Source organism: Vulpes lagopus, chromosome 16 (genome assembly GCF_018345385.1).
Source record: "Vulpes lagopus strain Blue_001 chromosome 16, ASM1834538v1, whole genome shotgun sequence".
NCBI classification, from domain to species: Eukaryota; Metazoa; Chordata; class Mammalia; order Carnivora; family Canidae; genus Vulpes; species Vulpes lagopus.
The window spans coordinates 462,987-487,222 of NC_054839.1; the positions used below are offsets into that span (position 1 = coordinate 462,987).

The 24,236-nt window shown below is 55.9% G+C and overlaps 1 protein-coding gene across 2 annotated transcripts in view; it reads left to right on the forward strand.

The window, feature by feature from the left end:
• The window catches only part of GAS6 (growth arrest specific 6), a 33,614-nt gene that overhangs the window by 785 nt on the left and 8,593 nt on the right, over nucleotides 1-24,236 (forward strand). Inside the window, exons 2-10 of one of the 2 annotated variants that reach the window (XM_041731167.1) lie at nucleotides 157-323; nucleotides 11,338-11,362; nucleotides 12,762-12,824; nucleotides 18,098-18,220; nucleotides 18,866-18,988; nucleotides 21,955-22,077; nucleotides 22,776-22,897; nucleotides 23,358-23,476; nucleotides 23,807-23,996. In XM_041731167.1, the coding sequence (XP_041587101.1) occupies nucleotides 157-323; nucleotides 11,338-11,362; nucleotides 12,762-12,824; nucleotides 18,098-18,220; nucleotides 18,866-18,988; nucleotides 21,955-22,077; nucleotides 22,776-22,897; nucleotides 23,358-23,476; nucleotides 23,807-23,996 (1,055 nt within the window). The remainder of the gene's footprint in view (nucleotides 1-156; nucleotides 324-11,337; nucleotides 11,363-12,761; nucleotides 12,825-18,097; nucleotides 18,221-18,865; nucleotides 18,989-21,954; nucleotides 22,078-22,775; nucleotides 22,898-23,357; nucleotides 23,477-23,806; nucleotides 23,997-24,236) is intronic. The other variant, XM_041731168.1, reaches the window with a different exon arrangement.

The following is a 24,236-nucleotide window of genomic DNA, read 5'->3' on the forward strand; positions in this document are numbered from 1 at the left end:
GCGCCCCGCGCCCCGCGCCCCCGCGCCCCCGGGCCCCGCGCCCCCGCGCCCCGCGCCCCGCAGCAGCATCCCGGGCGCAGAGCTAGGAGCCCTGCGCGTGCGGGGCGGGGCTGACGGCGTGTCCCGGTTCCGTCCGACTCCCTCCCGTCCGGGCAGCCGTAATGCTGCGGGCGCGCGAGGCAGCACAGTTCCTGCGGCCCCGGCAGCGCCGTGCCTACCAGGTCTTCGAGGAAGCCAAGCAGGGCCACTTGGAGAGGGAGTGCATTGAGGAGCTGTGCAGCCAGGAGGAGGCCCGGGAGGTGTTCGAGAACGACCCGGAGACGGTGAGCGCGCGGGGCTGTCCGGGGCGGTGGTGCGCGGCTTGGCGGGGCCGGGACACCTGGAGCGCTGTCCTTGCGGCACCGCATTGGGGACACCGGGTCCAGGGTGTGCACGCGCCGCTGGGAGCCTCGGGTTGCTCCCCACTCAGACTGCCCTGCTCCAGCTCCTGGTGAACCATGCATGGTGGGGGCCCCTGCTGCCCTCAGGTCTCACACCCTGAATCCTTGAAGGCCACTCAGAAATGGTGGAAGCACAGTGTCACAGGGCCCCCGAGGCTGCCCTCAAGCGTCCTGCACACTTTTTGTGCCCCATTTCTCCTAGTGACTCCAGTAGCTTCCACAGCTGTTAGCAGATGCCTGAGTAGGTCCTCTTGAGACTCTCACTTATCTTCCTTCAGCAGGTCCCTGAAGGCAGCCACTTTATTTTTTCAAAGATTATTTGGGGGGGGGGGGGGGGGCAAAGAGAGAGGGAGGAAGAATCTCAAGCAGACTCCCCGCTCAGCGGGAGCCCTAATCGGGCTCCATCTCACCACCCTGAGATCACCACCCCAGCAGAAACCCAGAGTTGGGGTTCAACTGAATGTGGCCCACAGATACCCTGGTAGACAGCCACTTGAAAGGAAGTACACAATATGCAACACCTCTACCGTTTTTAAGATGTAAAAGAAATAGGATGGTTATGAAGCCAAACAGCTTCCTCCCCCTACCCTCCTTAGATGCATTGGAGGTGAGGAGTGGGCTGCCTACAACCACTTGGACCCCCTTGGTCCGCATCGAGGGGTATGGAGTGTGTGCTTGAAAGAGGAACTGAGAGACATGAAGTCTAGAACTGCTTGCTACAGCAGGTCCCAAAATACCACTACAGGAATAGGACCAGAACATATGTGGGACGGGTGGGCAGGAGGGCTGGAGTCAGGGGGCCCAGCCAGGGTGGCCTGCACGTGCCGCCTTTCAGCTAGGTGCTCTCTAGAAGCAGCTGGGGACTTCAGGAGCCCTAGCTGTGCTGGCTCAGGACACATTTCTATTAATAATGTCCTTGGGGAACATGGGGCAGCACGCAGCCTCGGGCAGGGAACAGCCCAATGTGGCCTCAGCATCTACCCAAGAGCTCTGCCCTCCAACAGGACAGGACCCACGGGACCTGCATGTGTGTCTGTCCTGGGGCAAATGCATTTGGAAAGTGAGAGTGTGGAAACTGGATGGACTTTATACCATGAGGTCAGGGTGATGTCACAGCTGTTTTTGATTCTACCCGAGTTCTTCTTTTAAAGAATCCTGGGGAATAAATAAATAAATAAATAAATAAATAAATAAGAGAGAGAGAGAGAGAGAGAGAGAAAGAAAAGAAAAAAAAAAAAAGAAAAGAAAGAATCCTGGGATGAAATAAACCTTCAGGCAGTAAATGGATGGCTCTGTGTGGCCCAATATAGGCTTTATGTTCACTTGTGTTTCTTATCAGTTGACATGGCAACCCCTCTCTGGCCCTCTCTGGAGCCAGCTTTGACAGGACAGCCAACCACGAGGAGTTGTCCTTGGGCAAGTTGTTGCCATGGGGCCACTCTGTGGTGTCTTCCCTGGGGCTGCTGCCCTCCCCATCAATAGCAGCTCAGTGTCGGTTTTGTTGTGAGGGACAAGGTTCTGGACCTTCTCTGGCCTGTTTTGGGATTTCTTTAATGATGAGTCCTGGTGGCCCAGTGAGCCATTCTCTGTGGAGCATTGCCGAGGACCAGTAGCAGGGCTGGGTGCCTGGCTGCCAGGCCCCTGCACAGCTGTGGGATTGTGTGACAGGTGTGGTGCTGCTCCCCCACCCCAGACCTGAACCGAGAGCACGAGATGGGGCTTCCAGGTGACCAGTTCACAGCAACCCTGCTACCAGCCACCCTGACCAGGCCTGCCAGCCAGGCCCCACCCAGCCAGGATGGCAGGGCCCTGACCTGGTTTTTCCCTGTTGCCTGGACACACTGTGCATTAACCACAGTGTCCTTCCCAGAGCTTTAATGCTCTGATTTTAATAGCTTTTATGTTTTAATTATAACTTTATTTACAAATGTGTAATACAAAGGCAAGAAAAAGAAAGTGTGCTCATGATTCCCTGATTTTAAGGCAGTCAGCACTCTCTGGGCTCGTCCCTGCATGGGACATCCTGGCTGCCCTCACCTCCTGGGCCTGGCATCCCTGCAGCCAGCCTAGTACAGACTTGTGAACTTCTCTCGTAGCAAAGCCATCTATAACTTCCCAGGGTTCTGCCTTCCTTACTGGCCTAGCTGCAGTAGGACCTGCCTGGATCCTTCCTTTTATTGGCCCATTTCCCAGGTTAGACCAGCTACCTCGCTGTCTCCCCTCAAGGTCAGCTGGGTTTTAACCTATGTTTGTGTCGACGACAGTCTTCACTGCCAGCTCTGCTGTCTGGATTTAGCCCCTGACTTGTGGAGTGCTGGGAGCAGCCAGGCTGGGGTCGGGGCCAGGGGTAGGGGTCACCCTTGCCACCATGGGGGAGCAAGCAGCCAGCCTGTCTTCAGTGTCTGGCTCAGTGGGAGCCATGCATGCCTGCCCGGTCCTGGCTCCAGTCTTGGCTGCTGCCAGGGAAGGCAGTGCTGCCCTCCTGCTCCAATCCCAGGGCTCTGGGGGCACGCTGGTATGTGAGCCCCTGGGCCGGAGTGGGGGAGCTCAGCCCTGCCCCCTCGGCTGATTGGGTTCCAGCACTCTGGGCTGCAAGTGTCCTGCTGCTTTCTGGTGTTTGGAGGCTGCTGGAGCTCTGACTGCATGCAGGGTGTTCCTGCCTGGTCTGGATTGTTCCAGACTAGGCTGTCTTCCTCTTTGGGAAGGGAAGTAACCTTCACAGCAGGTAGCTTCTAGCACACTGGCTCCTTCCTGATTGAGAGAGCTTGGGGAAGCTCTCTCACACCTCTGCTGGAAAGGAAGGGTCTGGGGACCTTCTTGACTCCCAGGCATCCTGGCCACCCACCCACTCCCCTCCTGGGGACAGACAGTTCCCAGGCTCCTGGAGAGGGTCCCAGGCTCCCCACTGCCATAGGGCTCAGAGGCGCGAGACTCCCTCCTTATCTGTTTCCTCTCCCTGCCTGGCATTTCCCTCCCGATCGCTCTTATGCAGTTCAGCGTCCCATTGATGAGACCCCAGTGACTCTGCTGGGATCCTCTAAGCTCACCGGAGCCCAACCCAGCAGAGTCACCTTCCACTTAAATTCTTTAAGGCAGTCGGGTTCCAGTTGCCAGATGCCATCTCCATAATCAACTTTTGCTTCCAGAAAGGGTTCTGGACAAAAGACTTAGCCAGTGCTGCAGGACTTGCCGCAGAGATCCGTTTCTCTACCTTGCAGCGTCTGGGTGTCTGGTCCTTGCAGCCAGCCACAGCCCTGGCAGGAGGGAAAAAATCCAGGCCCTGGTTCTTGACCCACAACCTCGTTTAGAAATGCAGTCAGTGTGGGTGACACAGCACAGCCAGCAGCACTCCAGGAGGTCTTCCCAGCCTCAGTGCTTGGCCACTGGCCAGGGCTTGAGCTCTCAGGGGCCCATCTTAACCACCCCACCACCTCAAGCCCCTCAGATGTGGGGATCCCAGGAGTGGTACAGAGGGTTTTAGGGGTGCAGTCAGCCTCAAAGCCCTGCAGCGCTGGCCTCCAAGGACACCCATCACCCCAAGAGCTCAGGTTCTTTGGGGACAGGCATCGCTATGGAGAGCCCCTCCCTCAAGTCACCCCTTGTTGGGGTCGCCAAAGGGGTCTCATGAAGGCCCCAGCAGGAGGGTGGGGAGGAAGGAAGAGGGGGACCTCGTGCCCCCCACCCCATGACTTGCCTCTGCAATGTGGGTGCCCTGGCTAGGGAGGTGACACCCTGGCCGTAACCTCCAGGATAGCTTCTACCTGCCCACCTGCCCCCCACACCCCATCCCTGCCTTGAGATCAGCTTCCGTGGTGAATAGTCACCCATGCATGTTCTCTGTGCCTGCACTCCCCACCCTGCGCAAGCCCAGCCCATTTCCTTCCTTGGGATCCTCAGGGAAAACAGATCCTGCTCCCACTGACCCCTGTGGACCCCTCCTGGAGGCCTTGAGGAAGCCAGTCACAGGGGCTGGATTTGCTGTTGCGGGCTGGTTTTGCTTCATCTGAGTTGGGCCTATAGATGGCTGGTGAGGCCAGGACCGGTGGCAGCAGGCCTGCTGCCGCATGACTATGTAGGGACATGTACTAGGCTCTCTACCCCAATAACACATCAGGCCCTGTGAATGGCATGTCGTCCTTGCCAGTGGGCCCAACATCTGCGCAAAACCAATTAAAGAATTTTGGAAAACACTGAACGTCTGCCTTTGTTATTTAGGAACAAAACAGCCTTTTAAGAATCGGATGCTTATGGCTTGTTTCTTGAGATTCCAGGTCACTGTGGCCAGGACATTCCAAACCATTCCCAGCTCATCCCTTTGCTCCAGGACCCCAGCATGTACCCCACTCTCCCCATGCTTCACTTTTTCCTCCCCCCTAATGTTCGGAGCAGGGGCGTCTCTGTGATAAAGCACCTGCGGGGCTCAGGGGGTAGCGTTTGACATTGGCCATGTGCCCCTGCAGTACTTGTGTCCATCCAGGATCCTGCTGAGACCCCAACAGGGTACAGTGCGTCGAAAGTTGTTGAACTTTCCAAGAGGAGTTGGAAGTGAGGAGGTTGGGAAGCACATCAGGCCTACACACCTATTACAACCTATCGTTCAAATGAAATAGTCACATGTTCCTCTAGTATCTGTTCTCTCAGACTTCTGTTTTCAAATTTGAAGAGTATTTATTTGGTTACTGCCCATGGCAATAACACACATTTTTTCCACATCTGTCCCTAAACCTGCCATCTAGACTCAGTTTGTGGGGGCATATTCTTGGGACCAGGAGCCTTATAGAAATCACACAGCTGGACTCAGCAGCCCCCCAAGGAATAGGCCAGCTCCACAGCTGTGCACATTCTCACGGGGGCTTCTGGGGCATGGCTGGGGCATCCACCCAGGATGATGCACATGAGTGGCAGACACAGGTGCAGCCCCTGGGTGCCCCTCTGGTTGGACACACATCTCTAGCACAGTGCTTCCCACTGAGAGGAAGGAACCCATTAGGAGGTTGCTGGTGGCAGTTGTTAGGGGTCAAGACTGTGGGTTTGTGCTTCACCCACCCCATCATGTGACAGAGCCCCAGGTTCCAAGGCAGACTCACCATTGGTGACGGAAGAATAGCCTTGAGTGGGCCCCAAGCGCCTGCCGCGACTGCGCTGGTCAGGTGCATGCTCCAGGATGCTGCTGCCTGCATGCACCGTGCTTCTTCTGTGCCAGATGCATAGTGACACACCTCACATGCTTGCCATGATTTAGCATGAATCTGGAAGGCACCAAAATGCACTCAAACTCCCCTTTCCTAAGCCAGGAACAAATACATTTTGCAGTAGCAGTTGTCATAGCATTGTCAAATGCCATGGTGAGCCCTCATTCCAGATGCCTGTGAAACCAAGGCCCTGGAATTCATGTGGGGATTTGTCCAATTTAGCTCCTCAGTAGGAGAAGGATGGAAACTCACTTCCCTGGGCTCCAGGGTCAGGATGTTAGCACTGAAGCTGTTGGCCTTCTGAGTGACTCCTGTGGGTTATGTTTCATCCTAATGCTGGTTATGAAAAGGGCCCCCAGCCCCGGTGGCTCAGTGGTTTAGCGCCGCCTTCAGCCCAGGGTGTGATCCTGGAGACCCAGGATCAAGTCCCACATCGGGCTCCCTGCATGGAGCCTGCTTCTCCCTCTGCCTCTCTCTGTCTCTCTCTGTCTCTCATGAATAAATAAATAAAATCTTTAAAAAGAAAAGGGCCCCAAGACCCCAGCTTTCCCATGGGCTGTAGCCACTCCCTGGGAGCCCGCAGCCTCAGGCCCACCAGCATGTGTTGGGCCCCGGGAGATGTGTGGGGGCTGTGGGGGTATGTGCAGCTGTGGGGATCACTGCAGAGACCCAGAGAGCAGCCACCCTCAGACTTCAGCCCTGCCACTGGGTGATAATGCCCAGGGGTTTGACCCCATAGGAATTCCCAGCAACAGACATGCACAGCAGTGTCTGAGGAAGGAGGCAGAACACTGTGGCCTTGTGGGGTGTTTCTGGGGCCTGCCACCTTGCAGGGCCAGCCCAGAGGGGCTCCTGGCTCGACAGGAGCTGGGGAGCGGTCCAGCATGGGCAGGGGTGCCGTGTTTCCTTCTGTCTTCTGGAACGCTGAAGCAGGCTCCTGGTTTGAGAGTCCTAGGAGAGGGATTTGGGAGGAAGAAAGGAAAGAAGGATTTTGTGTGAATCATGCTTAGAAAAACATGCACAGATGGAGTGATGGTGGCCTTGGGGACTGAGAAACCTTCAGGCCGATGCAGTCTGAGGGGGCCCTAGCTGGCCCACTGACAGCAGGGAATCTCTCTGGGAACTGTCATAAGAACAGTGAGAGTGCAGTTGTGAGTTCCTCCAGTAAGGGCGATTCAAGTTGACGTAACTTTGACAAGTTTTTCCCTAAGAAGTCAAGTTTGTTAGCTGGATAGCATTAAGGTCAAAGGATTAATCCATTTTTCTGACCCTTTCTCGTGGAAAAGACCTGATATTTGTGTCATGTAAATAAGCAAACTTACTGTGACACACAGGTCTCAGCTTGCTTTGTCAAATAATTTAAAGATTTTTGGAAGCAAAATTTCAGGCCATCATTTATTAAAGGAAGTAATACACTCTTAATCTATTGAGAAAAAAACTGCTACTTGTACTTAATGTATAGCTCCTGTTACATTGTATAAATGTACACAGAAGTCCTAGGTAGGAGTTATGCACAGCTGATGTGGAGGTGTGTGCATTCATCAACACGCAGATGTCCCCACCACACTGGCTGTAAGCGTCCAAGCACAGGAGCCGCCACATCAGGGCTAGAAGCTGTCCTGGTTCCCCTGGTTTGCCTCATCCCTGCAGGGACCTTGCTGGCCTCTGAGGACTCAAAGAGTTGAGGGAGATTTGGATGTGAAGGTATTTATGAGCTGTAGCTACCAAGTTCTAGAACCTTCCTAGCTGCACGTGGTCCTGTTGATAAGCTACATCACTCTGAGCCCATGTCATGTTTCTCTCTTGGTAATGTACATTTTGACCGACTAGGCTTGTGTGGGTTTTGAGCATTTTTGGAGGGCAGATCTGCTCTCAGAGTTTGGTAGAGATCACTCCAGGGCCCACCAAGCCTCAGACCAGGCCCAGCGGAGAAAGTGCGCCACGAGGCCCTTGGGGGGCATTCCAGAGCTATAGGCTGGACAGGTGGCTGGGCGAACAGGCTTGTGTAGGCCACCAGTGCTTCTGGAGCTGGCATTCCAGAACTGACTGCCCCAAGGTTGGGGAGGACGTGGCTGGCAGGTGATGACCCATGGGGATGCTCAGGGGGCACAGGCCCTGCCAGGCAGATGGGGGTCCCAGTGGTCATGCAGAGCAGAGGCTGCTGGGAGATTCTGTCCATAAATGGGAATCCCAAGGATTTCACCAGCCACCTGTTTGCTGTCCTTTCCTATGGACCCTTTAGGGAAGGGGCCATCTGGGTGACAACATAACTAAGGAGCAGAGACAGAGGAGGTTGTCCCACAGAAACACTGGCCTATAGTTTCAGAAAAGATTGCCCAGCCTCACATTAGATGACAGTGGACCGAGCCTGCCCTTGGGCACAGATTCCCATGTTTGTAAACCCACAGGGAACAGGGGCATGGCAGGATGGCGTCTGTGGGGAAGGCAGGGTTTGTTAGAGCGTTCAATTCTGTTTATACAGGGCTGTGCTCTAGCAAGTGGGCTCTCAGCCAGGACCAGTGTGCCAAGCCTGCTGGAACCAGACGCTCTCCCATAGATGGGATGTGTGCTCCACACAGGGCTGCTCCCTCACAGGCAGTCCTTACCAGTAGTGATGACAACTCAATTGTCTCACGTGCACCATGGCTCATTGCCCCCTGGGAGTGCAGGACTCTTGGGATGAACGGCAGGAGGAAAGCTAGGCAAATGGCAGTTAATCTAAGGATTAAAAAGTGCACTGGCAATTTGTAAGCTTAAGGAACCATAATACTGATACTTCCAAGTTTTGAAAGAGACAATCTAAGGGCATCAATTTAGATTTTTCTCCCAATGTGGTTACTGTGTTATAAATAAAATAAAGAATCTAATGCTTTGTACAAGTCAGTGAAAATTATAGACTCTTTGTTTGCCTGGTCATCCATCCATCCACCCACTCACCCATCCATTAATCCATTCTTCCACCCACCCATCCATCCATCCACTTTTCCATATATCCAGCCACCCATCCGTTTATCCACTTTTCCATCCATCCACCTACTCACCCATTCATCCATTCTTCCATCCATCCATGTACCCATCCATCCACTTTTCAATCCACCCATTCACTCATTCTTCCATTCATCTATTATTCATTCACCTGTTTGGCAATGGCTCCTGAGGGCCTTCAGGGAGATGGTTAGCACCAGACCAGATACTAGACATATAGGTACATCCTTTCTCTCTGGGAGCTTCAGTTCACAGGTTACTGGCCTACAGTTTGCTCACTCCCTTCTCATCTTTAACTGTTTAAGTTAATCAGAAGTAAACCCCTGAGAAAAATGATTGCCAGGTGACAAATGGCCCCATTTCCAACACAATGGTCCTGGCCATTCCCTGCTCCTGACCCCAACCCCACCATTTAGCAGCTCTGTGCCAGGCTTTGCTCCTTGTGTGATCAAAAAGAAAGAAGGCATGTTTATAGGTCACTGATCCCTGGTTCTGAACCTGGTTGAGCTATGGCCTCTGCTCTGGGGATCCCTGTGGGGTGACGCTCATGAAAGTAAACCCAGCTCCTGATCCTCGGGCCATGGTTTATGTGTAGCCGGTTTGTGGCTCAGGCAGGGACAGCTCTGTGTTCTCTGTCCAGTACCCGTCACTCAGAGGTTTCCGTGGGTCCTCCTCTCTGGTCAGAACTTTGAAGGACAGTTGGAAATGTCTCTTTCTCTTGGGAGAGTGCATGGTAATTTTAGTTGTATCCATCCCAGCTTTGCAGTTATTCAGGCTTAACCATCTCTGGCCTAGATTAGCAGCCAAATTAACACCCTCCCCTCCCCAAATAAATCAAGTGCACAAATTAGAATAAATTGTCACCAGGTTATGTATGGCCCTAAGGTTTCAAAACTCTCATTCTCATAGGTGTGGTGAACTGAAGAGAGGTACACATGGTTTTTCTATCAGTGATGCTTTTCCACAACAATAGAACTCATTAAAACATATGGCACATAACTAGTAGTAATCATGGTTTTGAAAAATATAATAGAGCTTTCCGGAAAGGTGTGGTAATGCCACCATTTATGACAGTTGGTACTCTGCTCATGGTTCTTCACTGTTTCTAGTCTCTTTCTTGGTTTTCTGAGTGGACACATGGTGCATCCATCCTAAATCTTTCCTCCTGAACCAGAGTCCTTCCCTTTGTGACAAAGACTGTGGCCTCTGTCATCCCTCTAAACCCAGAAGATGTCTCTGCCTGCTTGACCCCAGCTCCAGGGCTTTGTCAGAGCTCCCCTGGCCTCGCCCACCTTCCAGGCCAGAGAGTTGCCAGCCCGTGACCAAAAGCAACCACAGGGGTGAGAGTGGGTGGTAGGGGTCTCTGAATGCTGGTGTGGAGGGGTGCCCCCGCCCTGGCTGTGGAGCTCTGCCCACCAGGTCGGGCCACTGTCGCATCTGTCTGAACGTCACTGTTGTAAGTGTCACACAAGCTGAAATAACAGACTTTCTCTGACCATTACTGTTCTTTTAAAGAAGTTATGAGTCTTTTTGAACCATCTCTACCAGAACATTAATTTCTGAAAACACATCTGAGGGTGTTTAGCAAAGTGTCCTTGGCATCACTGCCCAGGCTGTTGTAAACAATGAAGGAAGGGGACAGGTGGGGTTGTGCCGGACCAGGGCATGCAGCCAGCCAGATGTGGCCAGCCCAGGGATCCCCTCTGCCTGTCACTGCAAATGCAATGCCAGATCTCATCAGCATGGTTTTGGATGATGATGGTGTGCCATTGGGAGCTCATCCTGGCTTCCTGACCTTGGCCAATTGCCACCATGCGTCCTGAACATCCATCTCCTCATCTCTGATGACAGGGTTAATTTAAAAGACCTTGACATGGTTGCGAGGGTCGGATAGAATGATATATAGTCACAGACCTGCACCAGTTCCACCTGAAACCCAGCACCTTGTGGCAGGTTCCATCAGGAGACGTGTCTAGGGCCAAATTGCCCCATGGGGGACCCAGAGTGGAGACAACAGTGGACAGGTGGGGGCCACTTTCACCACCCTGGGGCCTGGCGTCTGTGGCTGGAGCTGTGGACCTGGGGATGGTCCCTGCTGCTCCCTGCTGCTAGCCAGGTCCTGTATTTGACAGCCAACTTGTACAGTGCAGGCCTCTTAATTTGCATTCATGGACAGAAAGACCCTGGCTTACGCCCTCATACCTCATTCCAGCATCAGTGTCTTACAAATACAGTAAATGCCAATCAGTGCCCATGTGCTGATGATCGTACCAAGGTCTGCACAGCTGTGGGAGGAGCCTGGTGGTGGGAGGGTCTAGGGATTACACTGTGGTGCTCCTCACCCAATGAGACACTTTACTGGGCACCACCTACATCCCTTAAATGACATCACTGTTGCTACTTCCAGAAGGTCTAATCATGTCAGCAGCTTTGCAACACCATTCTGTAAAAGCCGAGTCAGCAGCCTGGGCTCTGCCCTCCCACTTTCTCTCCTTATGCCATGGTTTTTGTGGCAGAAAGCAGCTTTCTGGGTGATTGTGTTCTGCTGTTGCTGGGCTGGCTGGAGAATTCCCTGCCTTCCTCAGACACCTGCGTCTCTGGGCATCTGTTTCTCCTGCTGGGGAGGAAGGCGCGGTCTCACTGCCCAGCTGCCTCAGGGGCTGTTTGTGAGCCTGTGCTGTGCCAGTAAACTGTTGTTCTTTCTTTTTCTTTTTCTGCAGGACTATTTTTATCCAAGATACTTAGGTAAGTTTACATCCCTGCTTCTGTAGGTGTCACAAAAGAATAGAGGGGACTCTGTGTCACACATCAGAGACATCTGGGCCAGCTCATTACCCAGTCACTCCTGAAGGGGAGGTTGCTTAATCACACAGTGAGCTTGGGACCACCCAGAGCACGCCGGGAAGAACACCTGTTTGTGTCTTTCACGCCGTAGGGGCCGCATTAACTCAGTCCGGTGCCATTATTTGCAGACGGCTTCTGTGCTCTGACTTCAAGATTAACTCACTGTTTGGGAGTGTGATTGATTTAGTGGCTCTCAGACATTTTGGTCTCAGGGTCCCTGCACTTCCAGAATTATCAAAGACCCCAGAGAACTTTGTTATGTGGGCTGCATGTGTTGATATTTGCCAAACTGTTAATCAGCTCTGAGGACATGTTTTTGTTTAATTTGAACAAGAGGAATGTATAAGCAGACACTCCCAGTCACTGAGCAGGGACGTCACTGTGCGAGTAGCAGAGAAAAGGAAAGGACAAATGACAGCCGAGTCTAACCTGGATGATCAGAAAGAGGCCCTGGATTTCCCCGAGAACTGCTCCTCTAATTAATACCATTTTAAGATTGTTTTTAGATGCATGTCATTTAGAATGAACTAAACCTATTCCAGGGTCTTCCTTTTTGATTTTTCAAAGGGCATGTTAGTAGATTTTCCACTGGCTTTACATCCTCTCAGAGGTTCCTTCTCTGAGTCTGTATCTGGCAACAGAGAAGTGGAACTGTAAGTGGCCCTGCAGAGCTCAGGAACCCGCCTGCTCCCAGGCTGCCTGTTCCCCACAGACCTGGCCCCTGCCAGGATGTGCACGGTTTATTTCCAGAGGCGAAGGGTGAGCAGCTTTGCCAGGAGTGCCCTCCAGCTTGCCAGGACCTGGTCCTCCTGGGCAGGGTGGAGTGCCAGGGGCCATGGCAGCTCCACACCTGCTCTGCAGGCCTTCAAGCTCCCAGGCACCTTTGCCCACGCCTGTCAGATGGATGGGGCAGGTGGGCATGCTCCCCAAGGCAGAATGATTTTCGAATTAAGGCTGGTGTTTCCAGACAGGGTCTGTTGCAATTGAAGTTTATCACTGTGACTGTGGTCAGAGTGCTCCCTGAGTGCAGCTCAGGATCCTTCTGGTTTGAAGCAAAAGGATCCCCTGAAAAGGCTGCAGACAGACTTCGGACACAGTTCCTCTTCTTTGGTGAAGGCATTCTCTTGCCTGCTGGGGTTAAAATGATCTGTGATACAAAAGCTGACCTGTGCCTCAGCTTCAGCACCCCATAAACATGACAGTCTCTTCTCCAGAGATATCTCAGAGACCATGTACCAGGTCTAAGGTCTGTCCTGTGTCCTGCGGCAGGAATGACCTTCTTTCCATCTCTCTCTTGCAGACTGCATTACTAAGCATGGATCTCCGTACACAAAGAGCCCAGATTTTGTTACGTGTGTTCAAAGTAAGTCTGTCACCTTCCTGTCTTCTTCACAGCCCTGCGTATTCAGGTCACTCCAGGTTCTGCTGTGGTTTTCAGGGGGTCTTGAGTATTTCCATTTATCCTAGGGAGCAGTAGCACCAGCCTGAGCTCTGCTCTTTTTCCACTGAACTTTATCTCATAAGCAAGTAAGCTTTGATTCTTTATTTTTTTTAAAGATTTTATTTATTTATTCATGAGAGACACACAGAGAAAGGCAGAGACACAGGCAGAGGGAGAAGCAGGCTCCCTGTGGGGAGACCAATGTGGGACTCAATCCCGGGACCCCAGGATCATGCCCTGGGCCAAAGGGAGGCACTCAACTGCTGAGCCACTCAGGCATCCCAGCTTTGGTTCTTTAAATAGGCAGGACGTGCATGCAGTACAAAACCTAACCCTTTCACGGTTGGAAGAGCAAGCGCATCCAGCCATGCCTCCTCATCAACCAGTTCGGCTTCCAGAATATTCTGAGACCTGTAAACACGTAGGCACTTTTGGCTTTGCACAAATGCTAGCTTCCCATAGATGTGCCTGACCTCATTCTGCTGCCCTGCGTGCAGGTTGTCTTCCAGCTCAGCCTGTACAGAGTGCACACACGTGCACAGTGTACCGGTACGGGTAGGTAGCACTATTTCACCGTTTCCTGGCAGACTCATGGGCTGCTTATCACAGACAAATCTCACACTCATCGAAGTGTGTCTGTGGGACAGATTCCCAGGTGGGAGTGCAGCCGCAAGCCTGCGCGGCATCACTCGCTCTGATGCAGATCCAGCATTGATCACCCCCGGGCAGTGGGCAAGCAAGTTGGCTGTCCCCATGCCTGGCAGGCGAACACATGTTTTTACTTTTTGGTCTCCTTCAGTATCAACGGTGAAGATTATGGCTAGTCTTTCTGTGTATGTTTTTCTCTTTATATGCTTTGCCTGTTTGTCTCAATTTATAGGAGCTCTTGATTAGCCATTTGTCCTAAAAGTACCACAGTTTTTCCAAGCTCATTATGCATCTTTTTTATGTAGTAATGTTATTTTATTTATTTATTTATTTATTTAATGTTATTTTAAATGATCGCATGTTGAAGCTGCCGTTTTGCTTGCTGTCCTGTCACGTGAGTTGTAAGAACGCTGGCCCTGGCCTGGGTCTGAGCACCTCGCAAGGCGAGCTGCCTGGTCGCCCCCAAGCCCAGCAGTCAGTCTGTTCATTGCATGTGCTGGGCGGTGGGCTCTGAGCGCCCAGCCCCAGCTGCAGAGGCTTGCGTCACACACGCGGCCTGCCCCCTCAAGGCAGCCAGGAAGGCAGAGGAGGACCCACGGCTGCTCACAGGGCCTGGCTGGCCTGACTCGGTAGCAGAGCTGCTGCGTCTGGCCTCCCACCTGTCCACATGTGGGCACAGTCCAAACCCAGCCCAGATGAGGAGAGAAATGATTGACTTAAATCAGGAAGGGGAGGGTAAGGTGGCACTGCTGCTCAGCCCCCACCCCCTTCAGCCCCAGGCAGTGTCGCCTAACAGGTGCAGAGCCCACTGGGCTCTGTCATTTTTGGGTAGAAGTGCCTCTTAACTCAGGGCAGCCAGAACCAGCCCATGCATCATGGGTGACCTGGGGCAAGCCCCCTCCTCAGCCTCCCTGTGACATTGGCGTCTCCCAGGGCTGAATTGACCTCCCCAAGGCCTTAGGCAGACATCAGGGGTGTGTCATGGCAGTTTTAGTTTTGTGTCATTTTGGCTTTTTGTTTTTAGCAATTTTTTTTATTGTTGTCAATCTGCTAAATCGGTTTCTTCCTTTCAAATTATGTCTCCAAATTGATTAGATTGTTTAAGTTCCTGGGTCATAGACTGTGATTTTCTGGAGATCATAAACAGTTTCCCAGAGCTTCATACCTCCTGGCGGTGTGAGCATTGCAGTTTCTAGATGGCAGCCCCTTGTTCCAACAGCATTTGTGTAAAATCACCCAGGTCTTGCTTAAAGGGAGGCTGTCACAGTCCTGGGCCATGTCATGCCCGCTAGAGATCTCATGGTTAGAGGGACTTGAACTGTTTGAACACCACAGATTTGTTCTGAGTGGGCTGGAGGCTCTGTGCTCTGGTGGCAGGTGGCCAGGAGTGCGGGAGGAAGGGGAGTTTCTGAGCTGGCATCAGAGGACAGCTCTCATGCCACTGCCAGGCTGCAGGAGATCCCAGCCCATCAGGATGCCGCCTCCCACTCCTGGCCCTGGGTCATCCTCCATGGGTGTGTGACCACATGCTGTTTGTGCTCCGTCAATTCTCTGAAGCCTGAGGTGCCATCCTTACTCAGCTGCATGTGAAGATAGCTGAGGACAGGGACCCGAGGCCTGGCGCTCAGGACCTACGCTCGCCCTATTTGCCCCCAACCCCCAGAGCCACACCTTTAGGCCTCCGAGCACAGGACGCTGGAGGCACTTCATGCTGTTTTCATCGGTTCCCTCCCGAAAGCCATCTTATTTCATGGCCACGAGGCACAAGGCATAGCTGAGTGCTTGATTGTTCATTATTGTTAAAGTCAAAGCAACAGCCTCATGGAGCCCGCCTTTCAGCATGCCCCGCCCCCCCTCAGCCCCACTCACTCCTGGCCTGGGGCTTTCCTCCCACTGACTCTCCACCTTCTGTCCAGCCCCATTTGAGGAGCCCCTTCTTGTTAGTCACAGTGGGCACCGCCCTGGAGCCCGTCATCACCCTCAGATCTAGAGAACAGGGAGCTAAAGCAGCCAAGAGAGGCTCCGGCCAGGGGCAGCCCCGCCGGCTCAGAGCAGCACCGCCACCTGGGGCTGTGGGTGCCTGTCCCCAAAGGCCTCTTGTGTCTGGCGCTCAGGCTGGGCAGGAAGTGCTGCCCTTGGTGCCTGCAGAGGCTTGTCCTTACCCACGCATCCGAAGTGTCGAAGTGTCGCTCATTCTGCTGCTTGCTGGGTGCACACACAGCTCTGCAGCCCCCTTAGGTCCTGGAGAGAAGCTGTGCAGCAGGGCGGCAGGCACAAGCCATGGTGGGGTTGGGTGGCTGCTGTGCTGGAGCCCCACCACAGTGCCACCCACAGAGGTTTTATTAAAAGGGGTTCAGGCATTCTAGGTAAATTCTAGTTAACCAGGCCTCACGCCAAATGCTCAGTTATGCACTTGTATATAACTCAGTCTTTAACCACATATGTCGAGTGGAGACACACCACCTCCCACTCCCTCCCTCCCTTGGGGCCCCTTGGGCCCCGGCATATGACCCCTTCTGCCTTCAGAGTCCATCTCTGGTGCTGGCTCTGGGCTGGCCCTCACGGCCTGGCCCTCCTGCACTCAGAGTGTCACTGGCGGCACCGGTAGCACAGCCGGGCGCAGTGGCATGGCTGCTGGGCTGACTGGCCAGCTCTGGGCAGGGGGACACGCTGTTCCCATGCTCCGTTTCCTCACTCTGGACTCAGTCCCTACTTGCTTACAGTGGAAGGCAGTACCTTGCCCTGAAACTCTACAAGTTCCCCAAGAAGTGGGGCCCCTCTCTGACAGGGTCACTCACCTGTGTGGGACAAAGGGACACAGCTCCACTGAGTCTGGACTGGCACCACTGGGGCCAGTGGAGGCCTGGACGGGCTGGGGCACTGCGGGTGTGGCCCGAGCCCCAGCCGGCAAGGCAGAGGAGCGGCTCTACTAGGGGTTTGCTGCTGCTGAGCAGGAGCAAGTCCAGTGGCAGAAATGCTGTGCCCAAACCTGGTGTTGGGCTAGAAACGTCATCATTTTAAGAAAGCAGTGATACATTTGGTGCTGAGTTCCCACCTGGCCAGCCTCCCGCAGGATAGACACGGGACTGAGCCATCTTACTGGCCCTGTTGATTTGGGCAGAGAAACACTGCAGAGCTGTCATATCCTGGTCACCCAGGAGTCAGACAAGCCAACGCTGCCCGCCCACCCCACGGTTTGCAGTGGGCAAGTCACTTCTGTCGTATAAAGGGAGCAATTGTACCTGGTGAGGGTCCTGCAGGACATGGCTCTGGAAAGGGTGACGTGGGGTGAGGATGGCCTGGGCTGGTCCCTCCATGGCCCGGCTGCCCCCCGCCGGGCCCGGGGATGTGTCTCCACCACTGAAGGCCACAGTCCCCATGGCTGCTGGAAATGTTGTTGGTCGCCCTCCAGCGACAACAGAACAATCCAGAGTAGCAAAGTTTTGCCATGGATTGTCAACGCAGCTGAGGGGCACAGGCCTCAGGTGCAGCGAGGTGTCACGGTCCCCTCAGCCCTGGCCCTTGCTTTGGGCCTCAGCCATGGGCCCCATGCTGTCCAGAGCTGGATGAGGCATGTGTCCACACAGGAAGAGAGCAGAGAGAGATAGGGACCAACAGAGCCACCAGGACACATTTACCATCTGCACAGCTGTGGCGTGTCAAAGAACAAAGCCTGGAGCAGACCCATAGGACGGCTGGGGGTCAGAGCAGGCTGACCTGCAGTGGGACCCTCGTGCCTGCCGTGTGACCTGCAAGACAGGCATTGGGGAAGTTGGTTGGGCCGTGTGCAGCACAGGCTGACAGCGACCTCAGGAATCAGCTCCACTAGCTGAGAGTCCCTGGAGACCCTGCATCTCCCTAAGACCAGTGGTTCCTCTGCCCTCCATACCCACCAGCCCACCCAGCTCAGCCATAGCCCTGTAGAGGATTCTTGGAGTGCAGCTCCCAACCACCAGCACCTGGAGTGCACATCTCCGTGGGTGGGGCCCCACCTCAGCCTCTGAGCTGGTGATGCTCCCTTGGAGCTGGAGCTTCTGTGGATACGTAGCCCCCCAAGGAGTGGAAATGGCTCCCATGATTGACACTTCTGACCGGGGAGACGCCCTCCAGCAAGGGGATCGGAGCAAACCCACTGGTGCTCCTCTCTGGGAGGGCAGGGCAGGGCAGGCCCTCTCCAGGGAGCCAGTGTGGGGGCTCCTGCAGCAGCCACACCCTGCCTGGGAGGTGTTGGCGAGTGTCCATGGCAGGGTTTGAGTGGCCAGGTGCCTGGCCTGGGAAGGTGGAGGCATGTTCCTCATGCGACCCCTTGGGTCAGCCAAGGGTCTGTGGGCCTCTCCCTGAGGGGTCAGAGCACGTGGAGCCTGGCCAGGCCCCACCCTATCCTCCTCCACTGCCCCATGGGGAGGTGGTCACTCCCTCCAAGCTGATCCAGTTCCACTACCCCACCCCGGGAGTGGGGTCTGTGCCACCAGCCTGGGCCTACCTCAGCGTCCTCGCCCCGGGCCAGTCCCTCCTAGCTGACCATTCTCTCCCTTCCTTTGACACAGACCTGCCTGACCAGTGTTCCCCGAACCCCTGCACCAAGGAGGGGACACAAGTCTGCCAAGACCTCATGGGCAACTTCTATTGCCAGTGCCGAGCCGGCTGGGGGGGGCGGCTCTGCGACAGAGGTGAGGCGGCCCTGCAGCCACAGCTGTGCAACAATGAGGCAGGGGCTCCCAGGGCAGGGACTGTGGCCCATCCCTCTGTTTCCACCCTGCCCTACCCCCGGGGACCTGGCCCCCCCTCACCGGCCACCCTCCAAGGGCTCCCTTGGCCACTTAGGGAGGCCAGCAGGCCCCTCATGTCCCCTGAGAGCAGGAGTATTCAGAGAGTGCGTGCCGGCCCTGCTCTCGCCTCTAAGTGCTGAGGGCTGTCCAGCTGGAGGAGCCATCGGGTGCTGCCAGAAGTAGGGGGTGCGGCCTGGAAGTAGGAAGGCACCACCATGGGGCCCAGGCTGTGGTGATGAGATAGTCTCAGGGCCAGCCTCCCCATCTGCCCCAGGATCCAGTGACCTGAGGCAGCCCCGCACCACAGTGCCCAGCCGCCCTGGGGACGTGTGTCCGGGCTGAGTCTGGGCCCAGAGGCTGCCTGGTCACATCCATCCTCTTTTAGCCCTTGCCCTCCTCCCGGGTGCACTGGCGGCCACCAAGCTGGCCAGGGATGGTCCCATCAGGGTCTCCCTGTGCCCTCACACTCACGGCACAGACAGGCGTGCGGATGCCATGGCATGCTCCCTGCGGACACTCCCCGGTCTCTCTGTGTCCTGTGCCCAGATGTCAACGAGTGTGGCCAGCAGAACGGGGGCTGCAACCACATCTGTTTCAACAAGCCAGGCAGCTTCCACTGTGCCTGCTACAGCGGCTACGCGCTCTCCCATGATGGCAGGACCTGCCAAGGTAACGCCCGGCCCAGAGCCTCCCCCTCGCCTCTCAAGTTCTCCCCGGGTTTGTCTATGCAGTTGCCAGACTGCTGAGGTTGGCAGTCCCATCTGCTCCTCTGCAAGAGGCTGCAGGCTCTGGGGGGCGGGACAGGTGGGGGGGGGGCATCCAGCTGAGCACATGCCCGGGCATGTCAGCGGCCATGGGGAGCTGCCCTGGCCCCAGCGCAGGATGATTCACTGGGATCTGTGCATGGCCAGCCTGGCTGAGACCTCCCCTGCCCCAGGATGCAGCTGCCTGCATCTGGTTTATCTGTCTAGGAGCCCAGGACGGAGCCCAGATGCTGGGGCCAGAGCACACAGGCTCCCTCTCACCCAGGGGTGGCACCTGTCTACACCCACCCAGCTGGCTTCCCCCCTCACCCACTTCCCTCTGGCAGAGGCAGGCTGGCCACTGAGCAAAGCAGAAGGCAGCCGCCCTCCTTAGTCTGGGGCCCCTGGGGTCCAGTGCCCTGACCACCCCAGAAAGTCTGCACACTGTGGCCGGCCAGGCTGCAAAAGGGGTACCCGACTTTACAGGGGGGCTGTCTCTTCCTCCGCTCCCTGCCCTCCAATACAGACCTGCTGACACCTGCCACTGGCATGTCCCTGAGAATCTGGGCAGTTCTCTTGTACTACGGGCCTGCCTGGGGCGGAACAGATCTACTGAGGGAGAAGCGGCATCAGGAGCAAGGCTTGCGCAACAGCCGGTGACAGGGTGAACTCTGAGTCAGACAGGACAGGGGGCCCTTCCCACTTTTGGGAAAACAGCTTCCACTTTTGTCATCATTCATGGCTCCTTCCCACCTGCTGCCTCAACCTGAAAACAGCTGTCCTCTCCTCGAGCTACGGCTGGCACCCAGGCCAGACGTGCACGGCCACGGCCCCAGGGACTTCCGGCCTGCCGGCTGTCTGGAGCCATGTCTGCATGTGATGCACCCACAGCTGCTGGGAGAGTTCTCGGAGCCATGGTGTTTGCACGCCCCTGGGCGATGTGCTGTATGCCATGGGCACCTCCTGCTTTTGCCTCCTCGGGAGACCCTGAGTGATGAGGGTCTACTTAGCACTCATTCACCAGGTCTGTGATGTGTGAGAGCTGACAGATCCCCTGCACCTTGGTGCTTGGTGCCTTCCCCCAGAACAAAGGTGTTCTCCTTAGCGTGATGGATTAACAGCAAGCATGGCAGGTGCCCCACCTGCGCGGCCAGGGTTCCTTGTGCTGACACCAGCTGACAGACACCTCCCCTTCTCTTGGCCATCGCCTGTTTCCTTGGGGACCTAGGGACCCCAGACCCAGCCAAGGGAAGCTATGGGGAATGAGGGGCCTTGCCAGTGTGGTGTGGAAGGGCCCAGACTTTCCATCTTGTCTTCCTTGATCAGACTCTGAGATGCTGGGAAGGAGGGGCTGCAGTCGCTCCACTTCTGCAGCCCCCCAGCACCCTGGGAATGGGGGCTCTGGCCTTTCTGTCATTGCTCCTTGACTGCAGAGAGGGATCTCCAAGCCTCGCGGGTGGGGCCCTGTCCTAGGAGGAGAAGCAGATGAGGGCCTGGGGGCGGGGGGCAGGGGCAGGGCCTGTTTGGGGGCCTTGGGCCTCTTGGCCTTGGTGCACACTGTAGGGTTGTGTCTAGACTTGTGCCACATGCCTGGTGCCAGCCCCACACACTGCCTGCCTCGGTTTTCCTGGTCACCATGCTCTGATGAATGGTCGGACCGCAGCATCTCCAAAGGGCCACGTTTTGGCAGGGTGCAGGGTGGAGGTGCTGAGAGGCTGGGGTCAGAGTGGTCCTCTGATAGAGCTCGGCCCTATGCATCATAGGGGTGCTGCTGTGGCTGACAGCCACCGTGGGAGGAGAAAGCTGGGTGGCATGGAGCCAGGTGGGCATGTGAGGAAGGGCTGGCCTGGGAAGTGCAGTGTGCCAGAGCACGGAGAACCCTTCCCCCATGCCACTGCCACTGTGGGCCATTCCTTGGTGGGTCTGGACCCTCCAGCCACCAGCCCCTCCGCCGTCATAAGCCCTGCAGGGGCCGTGGGGCATCCTGTGGTTTTTCTGCTGTCGTGGCAGCTCCTTACGGGTGGTGTTCAGAGAGCTTGTACTTATGAGGCATCCTTCTTGGGGGTGGCCCATGTCCTGCAGCCAAGCTGTATGCATAGCACCCACATCCTCCCCGGCGCGATCAGGACTGCAGAGCCGGGTTCCCATGCTCCTGGACATGGTTGGCCTGGCTCTTGGACTGAAATTCAGGTTCAGAAGCATCCACACTGAGTCAGTGGACAGAGGGAACCCACAGCCTTAAGCCTGTGTCTCAGGGCCGTGTGCTGTTGCCAGAGCTCCTTCCTACACTCACTGAGCCACGTTTGAGAGCCTATTTGCTGGCAGGCTGCCCTTGTGATGAGCTCCATCTGAGGCTCCGCAACACGGGTGTCCCGCTGCTGTCTGAGGGATCCATGTCGTCTGGACTAATAATTGCATCTCCCAGATATTCGTTCTTCCCCTGGAGGAAACAGGATTTAAGTGCAGAGGTTTTTGTATTTGTTCTTTGCCAAAGTAGCAGATGGATGAGCCTCAGGATGAGCCTCGATAATTCACCACTAGTGTGCTTGGTTTCCAACGGAGAGATGGGGTGTGTGGCTGGAGGTCATCCCTCAGGAGGTGAATGGAGCCTGGGAGCCTCCACTGGAAGTCCCCATCCTGGGCTCCAGTGCTTGGCCCTGAACGAGCTCAGCCCCATCCAGCAGTCTGAGATCAACCTCCTCAGCCGGGACCCCAGGCAGAAACATCCACCACGCCTGCCGTGCCTGAGCCTGGGGCTGCAGAGTCCAGTGGACAGGAGGAGGGCTTAGTCACCCTGGGAGCTGAGGCCACCCAAGGCTGTGGCTCACACTGCAGCACCTCCCCTACCGACCAGGAGACAACCCTGGTCAAGGGCCCTGGTTTCTCTTGCAGACGTGGATGAGTGTGCAAATGGAGCTGCCTGCGGGGAAGCGCGCTGCCAGAACCTGCCTGGCTCCTACTCCTGCCTCTGTGATGAGGGCTACGCATTCAGCTCCCAGGAGAAGGCCTGCCGAGGTACCCCTCCACAGCTGCCCACAGGCCCTGGCACAAACACCTGTGAACACATGTGTGCACACATGCAACGCCCCACATGCACACCTGTGAACACATACACACTGTGTTCATGTGTGTGCATGACCACACATTTGCACACACATCACACATGTGTGCATGCCATGCACACATATATCCACAGGTACCTCTTAAAGCAACTAGGTGCCTTCTCCAAACTGCTGCAGACACAGAATTTAGGAGGAACGAGCTCTCAGGCCACGCTGCTGTGTTTGGGGACAACTGACGAGCGCTCGCTGTGTCCAGGGCATCTTCCTCCCCTTCCTTCCAAGAGGAAGGTGGGGTGGTCCCAGCCTCTGTCTCCCCTGCAGGGTGTCCCTGGGGCCCCTTTAGACCCTCAGGCCAAGCACCATGTAGATGTGGTTTATGCGCTGAGCTGGTACCGTGCTCCAACTTTCCTTCAGCCTCTACACTAACTGCTTCCCTTGAGAAACTGCAGAGGGTGTGCAGACATTGGAGACTGCTGACCAGCACAGCTCATGGCTGGGAAGCCAGGGGAGCGTGAGGTGGGCTGGGGAGTGGGTGCCTCCTTAGGCTCGTGCTCTGGAGCTTGTTTTCACAGCAAGCCAACCGCGTGCACGATCAGAGAAGGCATGGGCACTGCACATGGTGAGGTTTGCCCATCTTCCCTGTGGTGGCAGATGTGGACGAGTGTGCAGAGGGACGCTGTGAGCAGGTCTGCGTCAACTCCCCAGGGGGATACAGCTGCCACTGTGATGGACGTGGAGGCCTCAAGCTGTCCCCAGACATGAACACCTGTGAGGTAAGTGCCCTCGGGGCAGCCATCCTTCAGGAAGACAGTGCTGGAAGAGGTGTTTTTATGGGAAGGCCCAGTGTACCCTGGCCGGTGGCAATGTAGGATGGAGGCATGTCTGTCCTGGGCATGAATTCTTTAGGTGGCTCCCTACCCCCAACAACCTGGGGGCTACACCCAGAGTACACTCTGCCCTCCCTGTCTGCTTGCTCAGGCTCTGCCACACGTGTGCAGTCGGAGCCTCCTGCTTTTGGCCAGCCTGCCCACCTCTTGGACTCGTACCTGCTGGTCTCTCCGGGCTGTGGCGGTCTGAATGTAACAGAGTCTCTGGTGTCTGTATGCCACCTGCTTGTGCATCTGGCTGGCGGAGTGGCAGGGGGAGGGCCCGATTGCATCCTGACAGGCAGTGTGATGGGGAGGGGCTGAACCAGGTATGCCCCTCCTGACACCCCTTGCTCCCACTCCACAGGATATTTTGCCCTGCGTGCCTTTCAATGTGGCCAAAAGCATGAAGTCCTTGTACCTGGGTCGCATGTTCAGCGGGACACCCGTGATCAGACTGCGCTTCAAAAGGCTACAGCCCACCAGGTGAGAGGCGGTGGCTCACACAATACAGAGCAGAGTGGACCAGAGCCTGAAGAATGGCTGGCCTGATGCTCCCTGGGCCCACAGACCCCTGGGCCATGCCTCAGGCTGCACCCCAGTGGTCTAGGCAGTCAGCCCGTTCCCTGCCCAGCCACAGCAGCACGGCTCCAACTCTGGGCCTCTGGGCGCCCACCAGTGCTTCTGGCATTCAGGGAAGAATCCCAGGCTGCCTGCACACAGCTGCTCTCTCCCTGCTGGTCTGGGTCCCTGGGGCAGGAGGCCATGAGCCACCAGTCCATGCATCACCTGTTTCTTTTTTGTGCTGGCCCTCAGGCTGGTCACCGAATTCGACTTCAGGACCTATGACCCTGAAGGCGTCCTCTTCTTTGCTGGAGGCCATCAGGACAGTACCTGGATCGTGCTGGGCCTGCGGGCTGGCCGGCTGGAACTGCAGCTCCGCTACCATGGTGTCGGCCGTGTCACCAGCAGCGGGCCTGTCATCAACCACGGCACATGGCAGACGGTGAGTGTGGCCACCACTCCAGCCCCAGGCCGGCTGGCATATGGAACTCCCAGGGAAGGGCCCTGGCATTTGCTCACGCGTTTGCACAGTCAGCAGTGAGTGGACACTGCACAGGCCCCTGCCCTGCAAGTCCGCATGTGATGGGGCAAGAGCTGTGGTCTCAGGGGCTGTTCCACCAGGAGCTCCTGGCTATGTCCTGGTTCTGCTTGTCAGAGCTGCTCTTGGCAGCAGAGTCAGAGC